The sequence below is a fragment of the Molothrus ater genome, chromosome 2 (genome assembly GCF_012460135.2).
Source record: "Molothrus ater isolate BHLD 08-10-18 breed brown headed cowbird chromosome 2, BPBGC_Mater_1.1, whole genome shotgun sequence".
Lineage (NCBI taxonomy): Eukaryota > Metazoa > Chordata > Aves > Passeriformes > Icteridae > Molothrus > Molothrus ater.
In genome coordinates, this window is record NC_050479.2 from 39,097,414 (window position 1) to 39,118,978 (window position 21,565).

The following is a 21,565-nucleotide window of genomic DNA, read 5'->3' on the forward strand; positions in this document are numbered from 1 at the left end:
AATATAAAAAGTTTTCTTTAAATCAAACTACACAGAGCCTGTTGAGCCTTGGAAGTCAAATGAAAAATCCTTGCTTCTCCTATGCAGCCAGACCACGTGATTGCCTTCAAAGCTTTCTGATTGATTCTAAAGTTTTTTTCCAGGTTTTAACCTAGTCATTTGTACTTTCATGTTACCAGCTGTATTAGTTACACGAATTTACCTGTCCTAATGCAATGTGATGACTAAAGGTCAGCAGGAATTTGGCATGATTATAAAGAAAAATAACACCCTCGGTCCCATTAAAGGGGTTTTTTATCATATCCAAAGTTTTTAAGAGTGTTAGGACATTCTAGGGCAATAAATTTATCAAGAGTAAAATGTAAAATGTACGTGCATGGAAAAGTATTATCTATTATCAAAACTTCACACAGCCTATGAAGTTTTCAAAATTATGCTCTCATTTTGTGTTCTTTGGCCAACTTTGCAGAATCATAGACTCACAGAGTGGTTTGGGTTGGAAGGGACCCTAAAGATCATCTCATTCCAACCCCCCTGCCATGGGCAGAGACACCTGCTACTAGACCAAGTTACTCAAAACCCCATTCAACCTGTCCTTGAACACTTCCAGGAATGGAGTGTCCACAGCTTCTTTGGGCAACGTGTTCTAGTCCTCACCATTCTCACAATGAATTTCTTCCCAATACCAAATCTAAACCTCACCTCTTTCAGCTTAAGCCACTTACTCTTGTTCTGTCACTGCATGCTCTTGTAAAAAGTCCCTCTCCAGCTCTCTTGTCACCCCCACTTAGGTACTGGAAGACTTCTGGAAGGTCTCCCTGGTCTTTCACAAACTCCCATGAGAAATTACTGGCTTAAAGAAGCTGTACTGATCTTAAGAAAATCTCTTTCTCTGTACGTGAAAGTTTTCCTTTACGTAGGCAGCAGTATCTGTGATTTCTGTCTAACAGTTAGGATCACTTTTAGATTAGCCCAAAGTAGTTTACTGCACCACTGTTCATGCAATGACAGTGCTGATACTTCAGGAGAATACTGATCCTGGGATATTATAGTTAAGCTTATGCTGTACCACCACTGTAATATCCTGCACTGTATTATCCTTATTACTTTCCAAGGAGCAACATCTTGACCTTGTAAATGAGGAAGATATGCTGATGTCTGTAACAAGTAAAAAGCACACACAGTTCAAATCACATTCATAATGTACCATTTTACTGAGCTCATCCATTAATGAATGTGTCTAAAGGATTTTTTGTAAAAATGGCAAGTGCAAGAACTCACGTTTATGTTTTATCTTGGATTTCCTGAATGCTGTCATGGATTGCTTTTTCTCTGTCTTTCCAGGTAACACTGAAAATGCTTCTCCTGACTGTGGTTGTCAGCATGTACAAGAGTTTCTTCATCATAGTGGGCATGTTCTTACTGCTCCTTTGTTATGCTTTTGCTGGAGTGGTGTTATTTGGTACAGTGAAATACGGAGAGAACATTAACAGGTACAGTATGGAGTTCCCACCTCACAGGGATGTTTTTTAAACAGCCTGAAGAAATCACATTCTGCTAGAGAAGTTTATCTGTGGTAAAAAAGAGACAGATCTGCAGGTCTGGCTGAAGAGCTCTAAACAGAATTTCTGATAGGAAACACTGAGCCATCTTTCCAGTCTTTGTGCATTGGACAAATGACACCTGATCCAACCCAGAGCAGACTGAGAGCTGCTCTTTGTTATGCCAGCTGAAATATGACCCAAGCAGTACTGTGCTAGCCCACAAGAGGCTGAAACACAGTGCACCTACTGCATCTTACTGGCATCACCCAGGAACAGGATCCACAGAGCAGGCTGATACAGAAAGGAGGCAGTTCTTTGAACTGGCTGTTAGCTGGAGATTTCCCAATATCATCAGGCTTACAAAAGAAAATGAAGGCAGGAAATGGGATCTGGCCTTGAGTTTTCTTTAGTTCTGGCTAAAATGAGCTAACATACTCAGACCTCTTCTGAGCTAGAGTTCAGTTATTGTATCTTAAGTCATTAAATAAATAATTTAATGGGCTCATTCGAATACTGTAATTATTTTTTGTTTAAAATAGAAGAACGGTAGAAAATGGAAACATTTTTTTCTTGCCAACATTTTTATTCTAGGAAGTGAAGTGATTCTCTCAATCTTTCTCTCTCTCTTTCTTTAAAACAGACATGCAAATTTTTCATCAGCTGGCAAGGCTATTACTGTACTCTTCAGAATAGTTACTGGAGAAGACTGGAACAAAATTATGCATGACTGCATGGTAATTACAATACTGCCAGAGATAAGTAGACAAGAAATGAGAGATACCCTTCCATCTCAAACTGTTTTCAGTATCTTAACTTTGTACAAGGAATGTTGGACTTGCCTTTATCTCTTCAAGAAAATAATGTTCACTAAACTTCAGAACATGATGCACAAATTGCAGTTCCAGCCTCAGACTTACAGTATGGTATTTCATAAAGCTAAGCCATTAGATGATTTAAAACCAAAAATAAACAGATGGTTTCAAAATCAGAAATGCAGTAAGTCACTTTTTCACTATTATCTCTGCTTTGACTGGGGCAAGGTGTCTTTTCAGATTTGCCTTGTCTTTGATTCCTGCACTTTGCCTTATTCTATGTGAATGACAGTCTTGATGACCTCAAAATTCCTCCTTGAATCATTATATTTTGCCCAAGTAAATGTTCATCTGTGCTTGGATTGCAAGGAAGATCATATGCCTCTCCTTTTTAAAATTAATGGGCAGGGAAGAAACATTTTGAAAATCACTGTACTTCAGAGCACCAGCTTGTTCCTGTATAATGGCATAATGCACAATGTGCCCTCTATGTGGTGGTAAGATCTATGCCCCAGCCTTTATTGTCATAACTCTCTCTCCTGATTTTTGTTTACTCATGGAAGAGAAGCAACATGCCCACAATAATGCCCACAGTATTATTCCCTAATTGGGAAGCCTTAAAGAAATAATAGTCTTAAATATTAGATTGATTATTATAATTTTTTTTTACTTTGTTTTCTTTTGTTTTGAAGGTCCAGCCTCCATTTTGTACACCAGATAACAGCACCTACTGGAAAACAGACTGTGGAAATTACGCTGGTGCTCTCATGTATTTCTGTTCTTTCTATGTCATCATTGCATACATCATGCTAAATTTGCTTGTTGGTAAGTGAAAATAGACATTAATACCAACAAGGTACATCTTGGCATGTAGTATGTTAGATGTGAGTCTGTTGTGCTGTTCAATATGAGGCTACCTTGTACCTTCAATGTTACCTTGCATGCATATAATGATTTTGATACTTCTTTGGCATGAGAATGCTACATCTCAGGAAGCTTGGGAAGGAAAGCTTTTGGAACAAAGAGATACTTTCTATTTGTAGAGTAGAGTTGCCCTACAGAACACTGTTTTCTCAGGTCTTATTTCTTCAGTTAACCTTTGTTCAAACATCATTGGAATTCACCTAGTTGATCTTAGATGTTAGATTAGGCATCTCACCAGCACTTGAGATACAGTTTTTAAAAAGCATGGTGAATATTGGTGTGGCAAGACAGTATATTATGCTTTCAAAATCCTTGTCTTAACATACAGGCATTTGTTAATGTGGAGTTTGCACAACAGAATTAGATGTTACAGTGTAACTACAGGCTTTCTTTTGGGTGTATTTTCTTCTTGTGGTTTTCAGCTATCATTGTGGAGAATTTCTCATTGTTTTACTCAACTGAAGAAGATCAGCTTTTAAGTTATAATGACCTAAGGCATTTTCAAATAATATGGAACATGGTTGATGACAAAAGAGAGGTAAGAAATAATAATTTCTTGATAATAAGAAGAGATACAGTAAATTACCAGTTTTTCTTGAAAAGGAATATGAGGGGGGAAAAGTGTGACAAAATTCTCTGAGCAGTTACTGTTCAAATTTGAGATGTGAGCATGATCTAATGCTGTTCATGGCCCTTCGGATATTAACCTGTATTCTGTGAAGTGCTTATAATAGCAGTTTTACAAACAAACATACCTATTTATAGGATGAATAGCATCTTTCCTCACAGCTCCCTGAATTCCCTTGGAAGTCTACAGATTCATATCCATTTTATGTGTCTGATTTTCAGAAGATCTTCGCTGAGATTTCAGCACGGCAAAATTCTTATGGGGAGGCTAATCAAATATGGGCTGGGTGAGATGAAGTGGACTGAAAACTGTCTGCATAGGCAGGCTCAGAGGGTGAGGGTGGGCAGGACAGGTTCTAGTTGGAGGCCAGGAACTTCTTGTGTTCCCCAGGGATCAATATTGGCTCCAGTCCTGTTCAATATCCTCATTAATGACATGAACAGAGTGGCAGAGAGTACCCCCGGTACATTTTCTGATGACACCAAGCTGGGCAGAGTGGCTCATATGCCACAGAGTCGTGTTGCCATGCAGAGGGACCCTCACAGGCTGGAGAAGTGGGCTCAGAAGCCTCATGAAGTTCCACAAGGAAAACTGCAAAAGTGTTGCACCTGGAGAAGAATAAACCAAGGCACAGTGCGTGCTGAGGCCACCCAGCTGGAAAGCAGCTTGGCAGTACGAGACCTTTAGGGGCCCCCGTGGACACCAAGCTGAACATGAGCCACCATTGCCCTTGCAGAAAAGAGGGCCAATGGTATCCTGGGCAGCATTAGACAAAGTATTGCCAGCAGACCAAGGCAGAGAGGGTCCTTTTGCTCTGCTCAGCACTGCTGAGGCCACAGCTGGAATCCTGGTTTGGTTCTCGTCTCTTCTGTGCACAGAGACATGGACATACTGGAGAGAGTCCAGCAAAGGGACACAGAGATGATGAAGAGACTGGAGCAGTCCCCTGAGAGGAAAGGCTGAGAAAATTGGCACTGTTCAGCCTGGAGAAGGCTCAGGGGGATCCCATCAATGTGTATAAATACCTGCAGGGAGGGTGCAAAGAGGACAGAGCCAGGCTCTGCTCAGGGATGCCCAGTGACAGGGCTGGAGGCAGCAGGCACAACCTGAAACACAAGAGTTACCTCTCAACATCAGGGAACTGTTTGTCATTGTGATGATGACTGAGCACTGGCACAGGTTTTCCTAGGGAGTTTGTGGAGTGTCCATCCTTAGAGATATTCAAAAACCCTCTGGACCTGATCCTGGCTTTAGGAGACCCTGATTAAGCAGAGGGGTGAGACAAGGTGAGGTCCAGAGTTTCCTTCAAACCTCAACCATTCTGTGATTCTGAAACAAGAACGACATCTAGGAGACTGAGCTGCTCAGATGCCCACACAAATTAAATCATAATCTGAATGATTAATGACATCACTGATATTTGAGTGTGAACAACATTATGGTGAAAGTAGTGGTTGTCTGTAGTTGGCTCATGGCTGTGCTGGAGAGGGAAGCTGAAGTCTGTACTCATGAGGGTAGAAAGTTCTGAATCCATGGTGCCCAGCACTGGCAGAATCTCTCTGATGTGGAACACCTTACAGCAAAAATAGTCCTGATGAGGCTTGTTTAGCAGAACAAAAGATATTTGAAGATTGTGAATACCGCAATTTCAGAGAGATGAACACTCAGTCTTAATTTTGTTACAACAGATAGAAGTTGTTGTCACCTAAAGTGCAGGATGTGCTGCCTCTTAGAGCAGATAACCTTTAAAAAGCCAGTAAACTCTCAACATTCTCCTGCTCATTCAGAGATGCACAGAGAAGGGCACAGGTTTACAACAAATTATAGATATGGCTTTGAGTGTTTAAACTATAGTTTAATTTCCATTTCACAAAGGCAGCTCTTTGGGAATATGATTCTAATTACAGATGAATGCAAATGGGGGAACTAAATCCCCAAGCAATTTTGAAAAATTCTGGAAAAATGAACGGCATAGATTCTCATTGTATATGAGTCAAATAACCACAAAGACTTCTGTGAATTTGTTGAAGAACTGGTTGAGTGTGCACATTCTTCAGCAATGAGTTCACAGTGACTTTAATGTGCTAGGAGAAATAGTTTTTCTCTCAGTGATCAAGTTGAATGTCTGAGTTGGTTGTTAGATCACAGTAATAATTTACCATCAATTGTGTGATTTAACACAGGGCGTAATCCCTACCTTCCGAGTGAAATTCCTGCTGAGGCTTCTGCGAGGCAGGCTGGAGGTGGATCTCGACAAGGACAAGCTGCTGTTCAAGCACATGTGCTATGAAATGGAGCGGCTCCACAACGGTGGCGATGTCACTTTTCATGACGTGCTCAGGTACACTGAGATTTTATCCACATTTTTAGAACAGATATAACAGCCTGTGTTTCTTTCCAGGCTATCAGGTATCCATTAGGCTCGGGAGAAGGCAAGACTGGTAGCCAGAGGCACTGTAATTTTAAATGTTTTACAAAAATTAGATTTCCCTTTTTTTTCCCTACAAAAATATTAGTGATGGCAAACACAGGTCCTAGAGAATCAGCTCTAAGTAATTTTAACATTTTCATTGCAGGAGGTTTGTCACAAACTACAGTCACATGCTCCTCTTGTATCCCAACTAATGAAATGTACCTTCAAGTGAAGCAACATGACAGTGAGCCTGACTAGAAATAAAATAGAAATGGGAACATTATCCAAGTGTAAATACTTAGGGGGGGAAAAAGCCCAAACCACCACAAATGCCCTAATTACTTACAGTTCAGCAGATCACCTGTACTGGAGGGCTGGATGTTGGTGATAAGGTCTTTGTTTTGAGCACATTAAGTCTTTTCTAGAATCATCTCAGCAATTTTTTTTTAGCTTCAAATGTGAATTTACTGTGCACACCTGAATTATATATTTTCACACCAAGGTCTTAAGTATGAGCTTTGATTCCCTAAAAAATGCAAAGACACCAGAATTTAAAAATAAATTGTTTTTCTTCCAGCATGCTTTCATATAGGTCTGTTGATATCAGAAAAAGTCTTCAACTGGAAGAGCTGCTTGCCAGGGAGCAACTGGAATATACCATAGAAGAGGAGGTGGCCAAACAGACCATACGAATGTGGCTGAAAAAGTGCTTAAAGCGAATCAGAGCAGTAAGTCAAGATAAAGTAGTATCTAAATGGTTGCATAAATTGAACTGCTCAACAATGCTGGAATCTTTGTCCCTATGCTTCATTTACTTTGGAGTCATGATAATACTTATTTGAAATATGTAGCAGTTGCTAACTGAGCAAAAAAAAGTTTGTTACAGCTCTACAAAAATAGAGCTGTTGGTTGTGGCTCTACAGTGCTACAAAAATAAGCATCTTTTGAAGGCAAAAACTGTCTTCCTGCCCAAACTTTATGTGTCTTTTCAATGCAACAGGAAGGTGCATATGCAGAGACCAAAGTCAAAGGAATTAAGAAAAAAAAATTATTAGATGGAATTTTATAGGCCTAATCCTTCCTCAGATAATGTAATTGTATAGTTTCCTTGCCTCTGCTGGCAGATGAGAAACCTGTAGATGACTCTCCAGATGGAGCCTGTATTAAGATAAATCATTTGAGTGAGCCATTACAGTTACTGTGTGTGCAAATGAGCAGAGTGTCTACATGGAAAGCAGGTGTATGGACCAAGTCACAGCCTGGTTGCATTGATGACTGATTTTTCAGCTAGTATGAGTCTGACTCCAGGTTTTGACACACATATTTTTTGTTTTTATAAAAAATTACTTCTTGTGATAGAAGATTTTCCATAGTGATTTGTCATCATGGCATCTGTCTTCCGTTTGTAAATTTATGCAAATACTTAGCTGGATATTTTGAATATGATGTACATTCCAGCTGAAACATCAGTGTTCAATGATACATAGTTTCATTTTTATTTCATCTCTGTGATAATAATGGCAGTAAATTTAATCTCAGCTCTCAGTTCTGGGTTTGTTCAACTCTGTTGTTCATTTCATTATGATATTGAACTACACTGTGATAAAGTAAATATGCTATTCATTTCACTCTAATAATATGGTTCAGATCATTTCACATTCTCTGAACCTTTTATAAACTGAATGTAATTATGGAAGTTAAGATATATTTTGAAATTCTCTTATTATTCTCTAAGTCTCCCTAGAGGGATCATGTGAAAACTACTCAGGAAAGTGAAACCATTCCTAAGTGCTGTTTATTTTAATTTAAAAGAAAATTAGATTGTAAAATTGTAATGATACTAGGTTTGTTTTTCTATTTGTACTGTAAATCTATACTTAGTCCCAAGGTTTTCACTACTATTTTATTCAGTTTTATTGAAAGCCTCCTCCAAAGCTCATGAAAGAAATCAGAAATTTTTCATTGTCTTCATGTAATTCCCTATGAGTCTATGTAATTCCCTGTGAATCTCTGTCAATTTCCTGGTTTCTTTTTCTTTGCAAGAACTTTTAAATGATAAGTTCAAAACTTTGTGCATGTTTAAACTCTGGGTTTAAACCAACCATTGAGCAATGTGCCTTCCACTTAATGTAGTTCATAAATTTCATCCTCTATTCCCTAAAGGTTAGAAGTATGCTAGAATTCACTTTATTTAAATAGCAACATCTAATACATGGATCTTTATTGATGCACCTGGAATCCACAGCTGGTGTTCACTGTTCAGTTAAATATTTGGAATACTTTTTTAAAAAATCAAACACTTTGGTGTGACAGAGCAATGAGAACATTTTCTTCATCACATACTGTACCTTGACAGAAACAGCAGCAGTCATGCAGCATTATCCACAGCCTGCGAGAGAGCCAGCAGCAGGAGCTGAGCCGGTTTCTGAATCCTCCCAGCATTGAGACAACACAGCCAAGTGAAGATATGAATGCTCTTAATCAAGATAACAGCGCACAGCCAGAGGTATGTTATCCAGAAAACTATCAGCTACTCATAACAAATTCAGAAAACTTCCATATTTCTTATTTGTTCTTTTTTAAACATCATTTTAACTGAAAAAAAAATTAAAAAATAATACCTTGTTTTGCTTCAGTCTTTGCCATCAGATGCAAAGGCAAGATGCTCTAAGGCAGAAATTCCCCAACATATTTAGCTGTCTAGCTATCACCATAAAGGGCAAACTCAGCTGTACAACTCTGTCAGCCCCAGCTTTCAGCTCTTGCATGAGCTGTGTGCAGGATTGGAGATGTGAAGCTTTCCAGTTCAGGCATTCTGAAGTAGTGTTTACACTGAGAGGGAGAACACTGGGCATGCTGGGACCTCTGAGCAGAATAGGAAATATAGAAGGTACAGCATAAGGGCTTTCCACAATGGTTGTAGTAGGCTGAGAATAATTTCATAGCCTTCAATGGGACAAATGCCTTTGGGAGCCCACATGACCTTTCTGCTTTTGTCTGTCAGTAGTAGTTTTCTGAGGTATTAAAGAGCAGAAAGCATGCTGCCCTAACCATGGCAATATGTTTTGTTTGTATTCATTGATAAAGCTTGAAACAGAATAGAAAGGTATCCCTTCCTAGGGTTACCTAGGGGAGCTATAACTGAGATTCCTTTTTCTCTGTCCAGACAAGTAGCCAGCAGCAGCTCCTCAGCCCAACACTTTCTGACAGAGGTGGCTATAGACAAGACACTGGAGATGCTGGGAAACCTCAGCGGAAATTTGGACAATGGCGCTTGCCATCAGGTAAGTGAAAAAGGTTTATCAGTAAAGTCCCCACATGCAAAATTGCTGTTGTGCAATAACAAGGCCAAGAAAGGCTTCATGATTCACAATTCTCCCTCCTGGCTGCTGCTTGGACCCACATCAGGGCTTTCCTGTCCTCATGCCTGTTGGAATAAAGCAGTTTCTTCCTTTCTTCACAATTCAGAAAGTTTGGAGGATGGGCTCAAGCATTGCCCTGTGCAAGTGGTTACATGTTTTACTTTTTCATACATTTGCTCAGGACCTTTTACATCAGTCAGTCCTATTCTGAATCAGAGTGCTGCTCTCACTGTTCAGACCCTAATCGTATCTAAGTGGAAACAGGAGGGACAGTAATGCTGTTCTGTGGACTACCATTGACCCTATTTTTGTTGCCAGTGTACTTGTCCAAGAAACAGGATAATTTAATAGAAAGCTTTCAATCCATTATTTCCATTTAAATATCACTGAGCAGCAAAGATCAACATTTTGTTGGAAAAGAGAGAAAGAGTGAGAGGAAGTATGCTAAGGAGGAGTCATACTCCTGGTAGTCAACTGCACAGGTTTTTCAAGTGAGAAATCTTGAAAGAATGAATAGCCCATGGTTCCTTTCTTAGCACTGATCTTGTCTGTGTCAGTTTTGAACGTTCCTCAGTGGATGGTCCTGAAAAAGAGGGTCATTTCCATGCACAATACAGCTGTATTATAAGTAGTCTGCCTCCAGTACAGCAGACAGGTATTTCAGATCGTGAATAGCATAATTAAGATCAGTTGTGGGGCTTATATACTTAGACATGTAGTTTAGTGCCATACCAGCAACTTGTACCTGTCTCAACCCCTAGGCTATTGTAAAGTGTCACTTTCTAGATGTGGCTGCCAATCCTAAAAGCATCTCCCCACCCACACCCCCCTTCCTCACATTTACTACTTTCACTGTTTTGCCAGCAGGTTAGCTCATGTAAGTACTGCCTAAATCATTTAGGTTGCAATTAGCTGGATAAGAAGAGATCTTTTGCATCAGTTATCCCAGCAGAAGGAAATGAGGCACTGCTCAGTTAAACTGCTCTGCCAGCAGATTAGTGGGAGCAGTGTGAACATCTGGAGCTGGGAAAACAAACAAACAAACAAATTAGAACAAAGCCCTACCCTTTCTGAACTAAATCCCTTTAAAGGTGCCCTAGTCTAACTAGTTCTCTATACCTGAATTCTAAGCAAAAATGTTCAAGCAGATCTACTTTAATACAGAACTCTCTGAACTTTCTGTTTAATTTCCTAGCCCCCAAACCAATAAGCCATTCAGTGTCTTCAGTCAACCTCCGTTTTGGTGGACGTTCAACTATGAAATCTGTTGCATGCAAAATGAATCCCATGTCTGATGCTGCTTCCTGTGGATCAGAAGTCAAGAAATGGTGGACAAGACAATTAACTGTGGAGAGTGATGAAAGTGGAGAGGACCTTCTTGATATCTGAGAAATATTTAAGTCATATCAGTCACAATCTAATTTTCTATGCTGAATTAAAGATGCTGTGATGTATGATTTCTTTAAAATCAATGTCATAAATTTTCTCTTATGCTTATCCTCCTGCCATATGAAGCCCACACTTCTGTGTTAGAATTTATTTCTGTAGGTACTAACTGTACTCTAAGAAACTTGTATACTATAGCAGTACTAACAAAGCCAGAAAGACTATAATGCCTTTAGCAGACAGAGCATTGAAAGGTGTCATGTGTTCTGTAAAATCATAGTGAAAATTTGATATACTCACCTCTGTGTTGTCCTTCAACCTTTACCATACTTTAAAGTGGCAACACTTTACAATACAGGGGTAATGTATTTCTTCTCATTGTGTTTTCCTTACTTAGTAATATTTCTTTAGAAAAATTTTATTATTCACAAATGACCTGAAGAGGTCAGCACTGACTTCGTGTTCAAGGGAAGTATTTTTACTAAGTACAGATACTGAATTACAATTCTAAGCTTTCACTGGACCTTTTTTTAAAATATGCAAGATACAGGATTACTTATTTTAAAATTAGAAGGTGAAGAATTGGCTTTTAAAATGTAAATATCTTTGAGGTTTGGTTAATTATTCAAAGAGCTTGATTTTCATAGAGAAAATGGGGTGGGGGTAAAGGAAAATAAATACATGAAGAACTGTGCATTTAAGCATCCAGCAGAAGATTTTCACATTAAAAACATGTGTTTATGCTTCATTTTCAGCATATACTGGTTACATATATGTGTGGTGTCATTATTCTTCTTTTAATTGGGTCCCATTTTGCTTGTGTACTCCTAAGGTTTTCTTCTTGTCTGTGATAAAAATTAGCATGTTGGGGATTCTAATTACAAAGTAATATTGTATGTCTTTAAAAATACATTCAGTTTTGATGCATAGGTAGAATTTTACTTACCAAGGTTACTGCTCATGCTACAGGCCTGCAAAGGTAAGGCATGGCACTGTGCTGTGGCTGAGTACCTTTGTCCCTTTTATCCCAGCACATCATGTTTGGCATGTTGGCCTTCACTTGTTTTAGGAGGCACCAGTAGCGCTACATTATTGCCAGTGAAAAGCAGCTATCGCTTTCATAAAAGCTGTTCCAGTGAAAGGCCAATGCTATACAGATATGGAGGTGGAGAAGGAGAACCACAAAACACAACCATGTTTGCTAGTTCCCAAATCTAAGGCTGTCAGAAAAAGGTGGGGTAAAATTGTGCCCTTCCCTCAGGGAAGAACTGAGAGGTTGCAGATTTTGTTGCTTGGCCCCTGACTAGGTTTTATAGCAGAGGTGGGACCTTTCTGTTACCATTGTTTCCTATGGAAATGATAGTTTGCTCTAACATGGCCTGATGTGAGATCTTGTAAGAGGCTCACAGTTTATTTACATCACCACTTCAAAAATATATCCTTTCAAAACAGACAAAAGCCAGTGTTTTGCAATTTTTTTCTGGCCAAGATATTAATTTAAAATGGCCAGAATACAACAGTGAAAACACACAGATGCCTTCACCAAAAATGCAAAATTAGTTTTTACTATGAAATACAGCTTTCTTGGCATCTGGCAATGTTTTTTCCCAGTGTATGGTTGAACATTGTTTAGATTTTTTTTTCTAAAATAATGATATTGAACTCATCTGTATTTTGTGGGGGGTTTATGTGTTTTGGAGTATATTTAAGTTTAAATCTAGTCAACTGTAACTATAGTAAAAGAATATATGCATTCTCTTGTTTACTAGAACATGAACCATCAACAAAACTTCATATGCAAATTCATTATTTTGTTCTGTTTTGTGCTTAAGTTGAGCTTTTGTATATATAAGAAAAAGACAAATATTGGATTTATAAAAGAGAGTATCTTTGACAGTTCAATAATACATTGAACTGCAGATCATTCTTGCTGCAAGCCTTCTTTTTAAAAAATCTGGCAAACATTTTTTCCTTGCCTTACCGTACACTGTCAATAAAAGTGAGTTGCTTTAAGCAATATTCCTCCCTTTGGTTTTCATTGTAAACTGCATTGGCTGTATGTGATAATCCTGCATAGTAACAATCTCTGTGGTTTGTACAGGATTATGTAGAGGTGCTTTCAAACTCTTGCAATTGAGGGTCTTTGGTTTTTTCAATCCAGCAACTGACCTCATCAGTACTGCCGCAAGGGGTCTCAATCAAAAGATGGCACTAGATAGGACTGTTCATTATTTATTTTTATTTAACCCACTTTTTCTTTGCTTCAGAGCCTGGATATGTGTGTGTGGGTGTGTGTATGGGTGGGTGTGGGTGTGGGTGCGTGCACCATTTTACTTTTGCAAATATTGGAAGTGGAATGAAGTTATTAAAATAATATATACACAGGCACACAAGCAACCAGTTAAAGGTAAAAACCTCCCTTGCACAGTACTGCCAACATAACTAAAGAGGGTCATACTCTGCAGCAGAGAAACCAATGCACATTTGTACATGAAGGTGAAAAGCAGAGAAGAGAGTTGAAGAATGACTGGAGTTCAAAGAGATTGCACCAACAATGGAGAGACACAAAAAGCAAACAGTGTGTCAGGAAGTCAGAGAGTCCAGACAGCCTTAGAGAAAAGCCTTAGGAATAGATCTTAAGCAAAGGTAAAAAATTGCTTGGGGAATATTACTACCTGCAGAGTCACCCTATACAAATGAAAAAAAGGAAGTTGTTTAGGCTTCTTTTCATCCAATAAGAAAGATCTGTTTCATAGGAAGCAAGTTATAAAAGTGTTCATGGCTTTGTTGGACAAAAAGAGTAGTGCATATTGTCAGTGCTCAAATAAAAACCTGCTTGTGGGAAGTCTGAGAACACACAGCAAGGATGTATGTCAATATCATTCCAAAGTCGGGTCAGATTTCAGACAATCACTTTTTTAATGAAGAAACTAATAACCTGAAACCATCTGCTTTTGGAAGACATCCAACTGAATTAAGAACCAAAAACATAAAGTATGCGTTTACAACCTGAAAATACCATCTTTGTTTTAACTAATGTGGAGCAATCAGGCTTAAACATCTTCAAAATAGCATTACATTCAGAATTGTCTGCATTCAGAGACCAGTATCACAGCTTCTGAGAAGCCAAAGAAGATTAAATGCCAAGAGCAAGTGAATAACTTTGTGAGAATAATCTATTTTGTTCTCTTCTTTTATTCACAACATGCCCATGCAGATTAGAGTGTCCATGAATAACTGAAGTAGAAGAGTTTGCACTGTTGTAAGAGTGCATTTGGAGGACCAGCAAGCAACCTCCCATCCAAAATGCCCATTCCTTCTGCAATACTTCCACATCCAAAAACAAACACTGGCCTGAGCTGTCAATCAAAATTTCCAATAGGATTATCTCAGTCTCCCTGAATCTGGCTTTCAGAGGCTGAATTCATTCCTGCTATTGAAGGCAATTTAGTCACACCACAGATGAGCTTGCCACAATGCATAGGCTGGTGCTGGGAAGTTGGCTGCCCTGGTTTGTTCAATTGCTCTGAAACACAAAGGTGTGGTGTTCTGTTTTGGTTCATCCCAGTTCTCCCCTGCCCTGAGATGCGGTGGTTTGTCCCTGCCTTGGGCAGTTTCTTGTCAATCCATTTGCTCCACCTAGGTTGCCATGGTCCCGCAATGTATCCAAGTTCTTCCCCGCCCCAGGCCCTTGTCTGTCACCCAGCGGCCCGTCCTTTTCTTCTAGATTCTTCTCTCCTGGGCGTCGGGTGATTGGACAAGAGCTGGGGCCCCTCCTCAAATTTTCTTTGATTCGTTGATTCAACCTGTCACTTGTACTATGTATCCAAGTATTAATGTTCCTATTCGTTGCTGTATGTGTACACCCCTACCCGCCCCCTGTCTTTATAAAGTGTTGCACTTCAGTTTTCTGTGGCTCGGGTAGCTCAGGCACTCCCAGGTTATCCCTCCCCGTCCTGCACCCGCCTTGTCAGACGAATAAATCTGACTTCCTTCAGCTACCTGAGTCCTCCCTTTCCTCTCGCGCGCATTCGTGGCTTTCGCCCTCCCGTGGACTGCGGACCCACAGGTGCGGACCTGACCCAGAGTCGGGCAAGCACCTGGACTGCGAGCTGGGCTGTGGAGTGCCGGGACTCCAGCCATCTGCGCAGCCGCAGGCTTGGCGCCCAACGTGGGGCAGCCATAGGACGCCGCCGTTCCAGCACAGCTTCGAGGAGTCACCCGGGGAGTCCCCCTGGAGAGCTGTCGGCTGGGACCGGAGCCTGCTGCCTTGCGAATTTGGATTATAAATTTCCTGCTGGGCGACAAGCCGCCCCTTAGTGCAGCACGCCCTCGTTTTAGAGGAGCGGTGCTCCTGGGGGATAAGGACAGCACCTCCTTGCAGCACCTCAAGGAACTGTCCTGCGCGTGAGACCTCCCCTGTACTGCAGCTTTCGTTGGACCCACCGGCAGGGTGAGTTTCTTGGGGCCGTTTGCGGCATCACCACCTTGCTCTTTTCTGCGTCTTTTCTTTCCTTCTCTTCCTAGAGCAAGGGCCGGGTTGGGTTCCCCTTTTTCTCTTTTCATTTCGGTTTCTTTAACTTTCCCTGCAGTATTTGGGTTGAGTTGAGTTGCAGATTTCCCCAATTTCCATTTTCGCGGGATGGGTGCTAAACTGTCCGCAACTCAAAAAGGGATTTATTACCAAGTTGTGGGATCCCTGGGGGGAGGGAAGTCTAAAGTTAATAAAAAAGAAATAAAATGCTTAGTCCGGTGGCTGACCTCCAGCTTTCCAGAAGTTTCTCCAGCCTCGGTTCTGGACCCCATTTTCTTAAAGAGAGTCCAATCTAAATTACTGAGGGATATCCAGACCGGGGAGCGTTCGCTGGGGAGACACTTATATTGGATTTCTCTTTTAAAGTCTGCTCAAAAATCTAAATTTGATTCTGAAAGGCAGCCACCAGATCCCCAGTTCTGCCCCAGTTCTCCCTGTCCCTCTGCCCCTGTCCCTCGTTCCCGTAACCCTCTTTCCCGCTCTGAGTCCCGGGGGAGAGCAGCCCGCGCCAGCCCCGCGCCAGGTGTCCACCATTCCCTGGGCTCCCCCCCAGCTCGGACCCCTCGCCCCAGAAGACCTGGCCAGTCTCCTGGGGAGCCTAACCCAGTACCCTCCGCTCCTACCCCCACTACCCCTGTTAAGTCCAAAGTTCGTTTTCAGTCTCCCCATCAAAATGGCTCCTCTAAGCCACAAGATGGCGGAGACCGCGTGGTTGTGGCGGGAAACCCCCCTTCTTCTTCCCAAAATCCTCCAAACCCTAAGCCCAACCCCTTCCCTTCTCCCGCCCTTCCCTCTTCTTCCCCTCCCCTTCCTCCGCCTCCGTCTCCTCCCTCAACTCCTCCCCCTTCTCCTCTCCTCCCTCCGCCTCCTGCCTTCCTTATGGAGTCGGCAAGCTCCTCCCAAGGGGGCGGGCAGTCTGTTGTAGATCCTCCCACCCAGTTCCCACGCCGCGCCTCCTCCTCTCCCACTTCCGGTTCCCACGCCTCCCCTTCCGTTTCCCACGGTTCCGTGGGGGGGGGGGGAGGAGGCGCGGGATGCCGGAGGACGGAGCCGGCTGTTGTCCCGTCAGCCGCCCCGGTCGCTTTCCATCCTGTGAGGGAGGGTGCGACGCTGGCGCAGTGGGTCCCCTTCTCCCACTCCTCTATGAAGGAGCTGTGCAAGGCCCAAAAAGAGTTCGGGCGGGACTCTGAATATTTTCGGGGACTCCTTCAGGCCGCTCTGTCGGAGTCGGCATTAACACCAGCCGATCTTCGCAGAGTTTTCTCCTGCCTCCTCAACCCCACCGAGCAGGTGATTTGGGAGGGAGCATGGAGAAAGGAGATCCTGAAGGTGCTCCCGTCCCTATGGGACAGCCCGAGCTCCGGCCTTAGCACATCGGGGGAAGTGCTCTCAGTAGACCATCTTCTAGGGACCGGGAACTGGGCGGATGGCCACTCCCAAGCGAGAGCCATCCCCTTAGAGGCACTGCAACAGACTGCTCGAGCAGCAGAGAAAGCGTTCCTGGGGTTGCGAGCGGCAGCGCCTCAGATCCCATACTCTCAAGTGTTTCAGGGCGCGGAAGAACCATTCTTAGAGTTTGTTGAGCGACTCCGGAAATCGATCAACAGCCAAGTGGAAAGCGAGAGTGTGCGGGCCGAACTATTAAAGCAAGTAGCGTTTCTAAACGCGAACCCGGCCTGCCGCGAGGCCATCAACAGCCTTCCCCTGGAGCCGTCTCCCACGCTACGTGAAATGCTTGAGGTGTGTGGGAAAAAGGTTTTAGTTCCATCACCCGCTGGAGCGCCTCCCGCCGTCATCCACCGCCAAAGGACGCCCCCCCGTCACGTCGCTGCTGCCGCTGAGGAGACCACTCCACCTGCCGACTGTTGTCCTGCCCTCAAGGGGCCGACTCCACCATCAGCCTCTGCTCCCAATCAAACAGCTGCACCTTGCCATCTGTGCGGCAAGGTCGGGCACTGGATGCCTCAGTGTCCACTGAGGAAGCAGTTTTACGAATTCAAGAAGGCACAGCAGGGGGCCCCAGAAAGGCCGCCTCAAAAAAACTAATTTTGCAGCGCAGTGCCCCCCTGCGCCAGGACAGAAATAAGGAGGCAGACCCTGGCACCATAACACCTAGGGGAGAAGGGGGGAATGAAGGGAGTCAGCCTCCACCATCACCGGACTTGACTTCTCGCCCAACTCAGACAGAATTAACTACCTTGTCTTGTGTTTCCTCCTGCAGGCTGCAGCTCGCGGAGCCACTCCATCTTCGTTCCGCCGATTTTCATCAGGTTGCTGTACTTCCGGAGTGCCCGGAGGATTGGGAGCGGGTGCGCTGCAAGTATATCGTACTCGGAGACACAAAGACGACTCCACCGGGAGTGGAAATTGTGCCGGGTCTGCTATCGGCGGGCTCGGAGCAGTTTTCACTCCTGCTGCACTGTGTCAGCCCTCCTCTTTTCATGCCCAAAGGCCAAGTCATCGCACAGGCCATCCGAGTGTCAGAGCTGAGCCCGAGTACAGCATCTCCATCAAGCGCTCAGCCTGAGTCATCACAGCAGTACTCGGTGGCCTGGGCTCAAGCCCTCGGGCGGGAGAAGCCGAAAATAATGTGTCAGCTTTCTAAAGGAGGAGAGAGAGTCGCAATGTGCGGCCTGCTAGACACCGGGGCAGATGTCACGGTCATTCCCTCTCGGGAATGGCCGTCACATTGGGATCTGCAAAACGCTCCTGGGCAGATCCGAGGTGTAGGGGGTCTTCAATTAGCGAAACAATCAAAGAGCGTTGTACAAATTACGGGGCCTGACGGACAATTGGCCTCAGTCCGTCCCTTTGTCTTGGATTACACAGAGCCCCTGTGGGGAAGAGACCTTTTAGCCCAGTGGGGAGCCAGAATTGACCTACCTGCGGCTCCCCAGGTTTTTCGGGCGGCGGCCACTGGTGAGCGCCCCACCTGGAAACTGAATTGGCTTTCTGATACACCAGTTCAGGTGGCGCAGTGGCCGCTCAATAAACAAAAATTAGCGGCGCTCAACGAGCTCGTGCAAGAACAAGTGCGTAAAGGCCATTTGGTGGAGTCCATGTCGCCCTGGAACTCCCCCGTTTTTGTTATCAAAAAGCCAAACAAAGATAAGTGGCGACTCTTGCACGACCTCCGGCAAATCAATGCCATCATAAAAGACATGGGGTCTCTTCAACCAGGGATGCCCTCCCCAACAATGCTCCCCCAAAATTGGAATCTGGCCATCGTTGATATTAAAGACTGTTTCTTTCAAATTCCCCTACACCCGGAAGACGCGCCACGTTTTGCCTTCACGGTTCCCTCCATCAACCGTGAAGCCCCAGGCAAGCGCTACCACTGGACAGTCCTTCCGCAGGGCATGAAATGCAGCCCTGTGATCTGCCAGTGGTACGTCGCTTCCCTGCTGTCCCCGATCCGTGCAGCGGTGGAAAACGTCGTCATTCATCATTATATGGATGACATTCTGATTTGTGCGCCGACCGATGACTTGCTAGCCCATGCTCTTGACCTGACAACCAATGCGTTGGTTGCTGCAGGGTTTGAATTGGCGCAAGACAAAATTCAACGGATGCCGCCTTGGAAGTACCTTGGCCTTGAGATCACAAAGAGGACCATTGTTCCTCAAAAATTGGCAATTAAGACAAATATCAAGAGTTTGGCTGATGTCCATCAGCTGTGCGGGTCATTAAATTGGGTAAGGCCTTGGCTAGGCATCCCCACCGAAGACCTAGCCCCCCTTTTCAATTTGTTGAAAGGGGGAGAGGAGCTCTGTTCTCCCAGGACCCTTACCCCGGAGGCCCAGGCAGCGCTGGAAAAGATTCAAAGTTCAATTGCGGCCAGGCAGGCCCATCGTTACCAACCGGGCCTGCCCTTTCGTTTTATAGTGCTGGGAAAATTGCCACACCTCCATGGGCTGCTCTTTCAATGGGACAGCAACATCAAAAAGAGCAAGGACCAGGGCTCGGGGGACCCCCTCCTGATAATAGAGTGGGTGTTCCTCAGCCATCACAGGTCCAAAAGAATGACACAGCCACTTGAGCTGGTGGCGGACCTGATCCGGAAGGCAAGATCACGGATCAGGGAGCTGGCAGGTGTGGACCTGGAATGCATTCACGTCCCTATTAAATTTGATTCGGGCCACCTCAAAATGAGGATGTTTGAGAACGTCTTTGAAACTAATGAAATGCTTCAATTAGCCCTGGATAGCTACACCGGCCAAATTTCAGTTAATCGGCCGGCCCACAAATTGTTCAATCAAGAATTTACATTAACAATCAAGTCGGTTCAAAGCAGAGTTCCCCTTGACGCCTTGACAGTTTTTACAGACGCATCCGGAGCATCCCACAAGTCAGTGATGACTTGGCGGGATCCTCAAACTCAGCGGTGGGAGGCAGACATTGCAGTGGTTGAAGGCTCACCACAGGTAGCTGAGTTGGATGCAGTCGTCAGGGCGTTCGAGAGGTTTTCCGAGCCTTTCAATCTGGTCACAGATTCGGCATATGTTGCTGGTGTAGTATCCAGAGCAGAAGGTGCCATCCTCCAAGATGTCTCAAACATCCGACTTTTCGAGTTGCTCTCGAAACTTGTCACTCTAGTCTCCCACCGAGAGCAACCCTTTTACGTGATGCATGTCCGGTCCCACACAGATTTGCCGGGGTACATTGCGGAGGGCAATAGGCGTGCAGACGCTCTTGCCTCTCCTGTTCAAGTAGCCCCGCTCCCTGATCTTTTCGGGCAGGCCAAACTGAGCCACCAGCGGTTCCACCAGAACGCTCCTGGCCTGGTTCGCCAGTTCCACCTCACCCGCGAACAGGCCAGAGCGATTGTGGCAACATGTCCCCAGTGTCAGTCCCACCAGATGCCATCTATGGGCCTGGGGACAAACCCTCGTGGTCTGTCGAGTTGTGAGGTGTGGCAAATGGATGTCACACATATCCCCGCCTTCGGCCGGTTGAGCTTTGTGCATGTGTCGATTGATACCTTTTCCGGTGCTATCTACGCCTCCGCCCACACAGGTGAAAGGGCGGTGGATTGTGAGAAGCACTTGCTTCAAGCATTCGCCGTCCTGGGCATCCCCAAACTCATTAAAACAGACAATGGGCCAGCGTACACGTCCAAGGAATTGCGCCAGTTCCTGCAGCAATGGGGAATAGAGCATAAGACCGGCATCCCCTATTCCCCGACAGGCCAAGCCATGGTGGAGAGGGCCCACCAGAGCCTGAAAAAAGTTCTCGAACATCAGAAAGCGGCAATGAAGGTTGAGCCCCCCCACATCCGTCTCGCACGAGCAATGTTCACCCTCAACTTCCTGAACTGCTCGTTCGAGAACCTAAATCCTCCGATGGTTAGGCACTTTGGGAAACACAACCAGCTGCAGCCTGAATCCAGGCCTCCGGTCCTCATTAAGGATCCGGAGACCTGGAAGACAGAGGGGCCCTTCAACCTTGTGACCTGGGGGAGAGGATACGCCTGTGTTTCTACTCCCTCAGGCCCCAAGTGGGTCCCCTCCAAATGGGTACGGCCTTACGTACCAAAGGGGGCGAAACACAGGACAACAGTCGAGCAAGTCCAGGTGGCGCATTGGAGGCGGAAGAAGAGACCCCCTGACCCCCTTGACATCCTTCCTGAGATACGTTACCTGTTTGGCCCAGAATCCCCTTACCTTTAATCTCTTGTTGTGCCTGACTTCCTGTGTTTTTAGTTCTTTTGCAGACATGAGCCGGACCCGAAATCACCTCCTCCTGTTCGCAACCATCCTGTGGTCCGCGCAGCTTGTCACCTACGCGTGGATCGTCCCCCAGCCCAAAGCGAATGTCTGGCGCACTCTTGCGGAGGCCCTAGGGCAAGATCACATCTGCCTGGACACCGGCGCAGCAAAGGACCCGATGTCGTCCTGCCTTGTGGGGATCCCTCTCCCTCCTTCAGAATTACCCCCTCCCTTTAATTACGCTTTTTCGTTGT

At 44.3% G+C, this 21,565-nt stretch overlaps 1 protein-coding gene across 1 annotated transcript in view; it reads left to right on the forward strand.

Moving 5' to 3' along the window:
- Positions 1 to 13,086, forward strand: part of NALCN (sodium leak channel, non-selective) — a 226,998-nt gene extending 213,912 nt beyond the window's left edge. Inside the window, exons 36-44 of the mRNA XM_036406770.2 lie at positions 1,345 to 1,493; positions 2,185 to 2,278; positions 3,049 to 3,181; positions 3,703 to 3,818; positions 6,092 to 6,249; positions 6,899 to 7,049; positions 8,678 to 8,827; positions 9,488 to 9,605; positions 10,879 to 13,086. Coding sequence (XP_036262663.1) covers positions 1,345 to 1,493; positions 2,185 to 2,278; positions 3,049 to 3,181; positions 3,703 to 3,818; positions 6,092 to 6,249; positions 6,899 to 7,049; positions 8,678 to 8,827; positions 9,488 to 9,605; positions 10,879 to 11,072 — 1,263 coding nt within the window. The 3' untranslated portion in view covers positions 11,073 to 13,086. The remainder of the gene's footprint in view (positions 1 to 1,344; positions 1,494 to 2,184; positions 2,279 to 3,048; positions 3,182 to 3,702; positions 3,819 to 6,091; positions 6,250 to 6,898; positions 7,050 to 8,677; positions 8,828 to 9,487; positions 9,606 to 10,878) is intronic.
- The last annotated feature ends 8,479 nt before the right edge of the window (positions 13,087 to 21,565 follow it).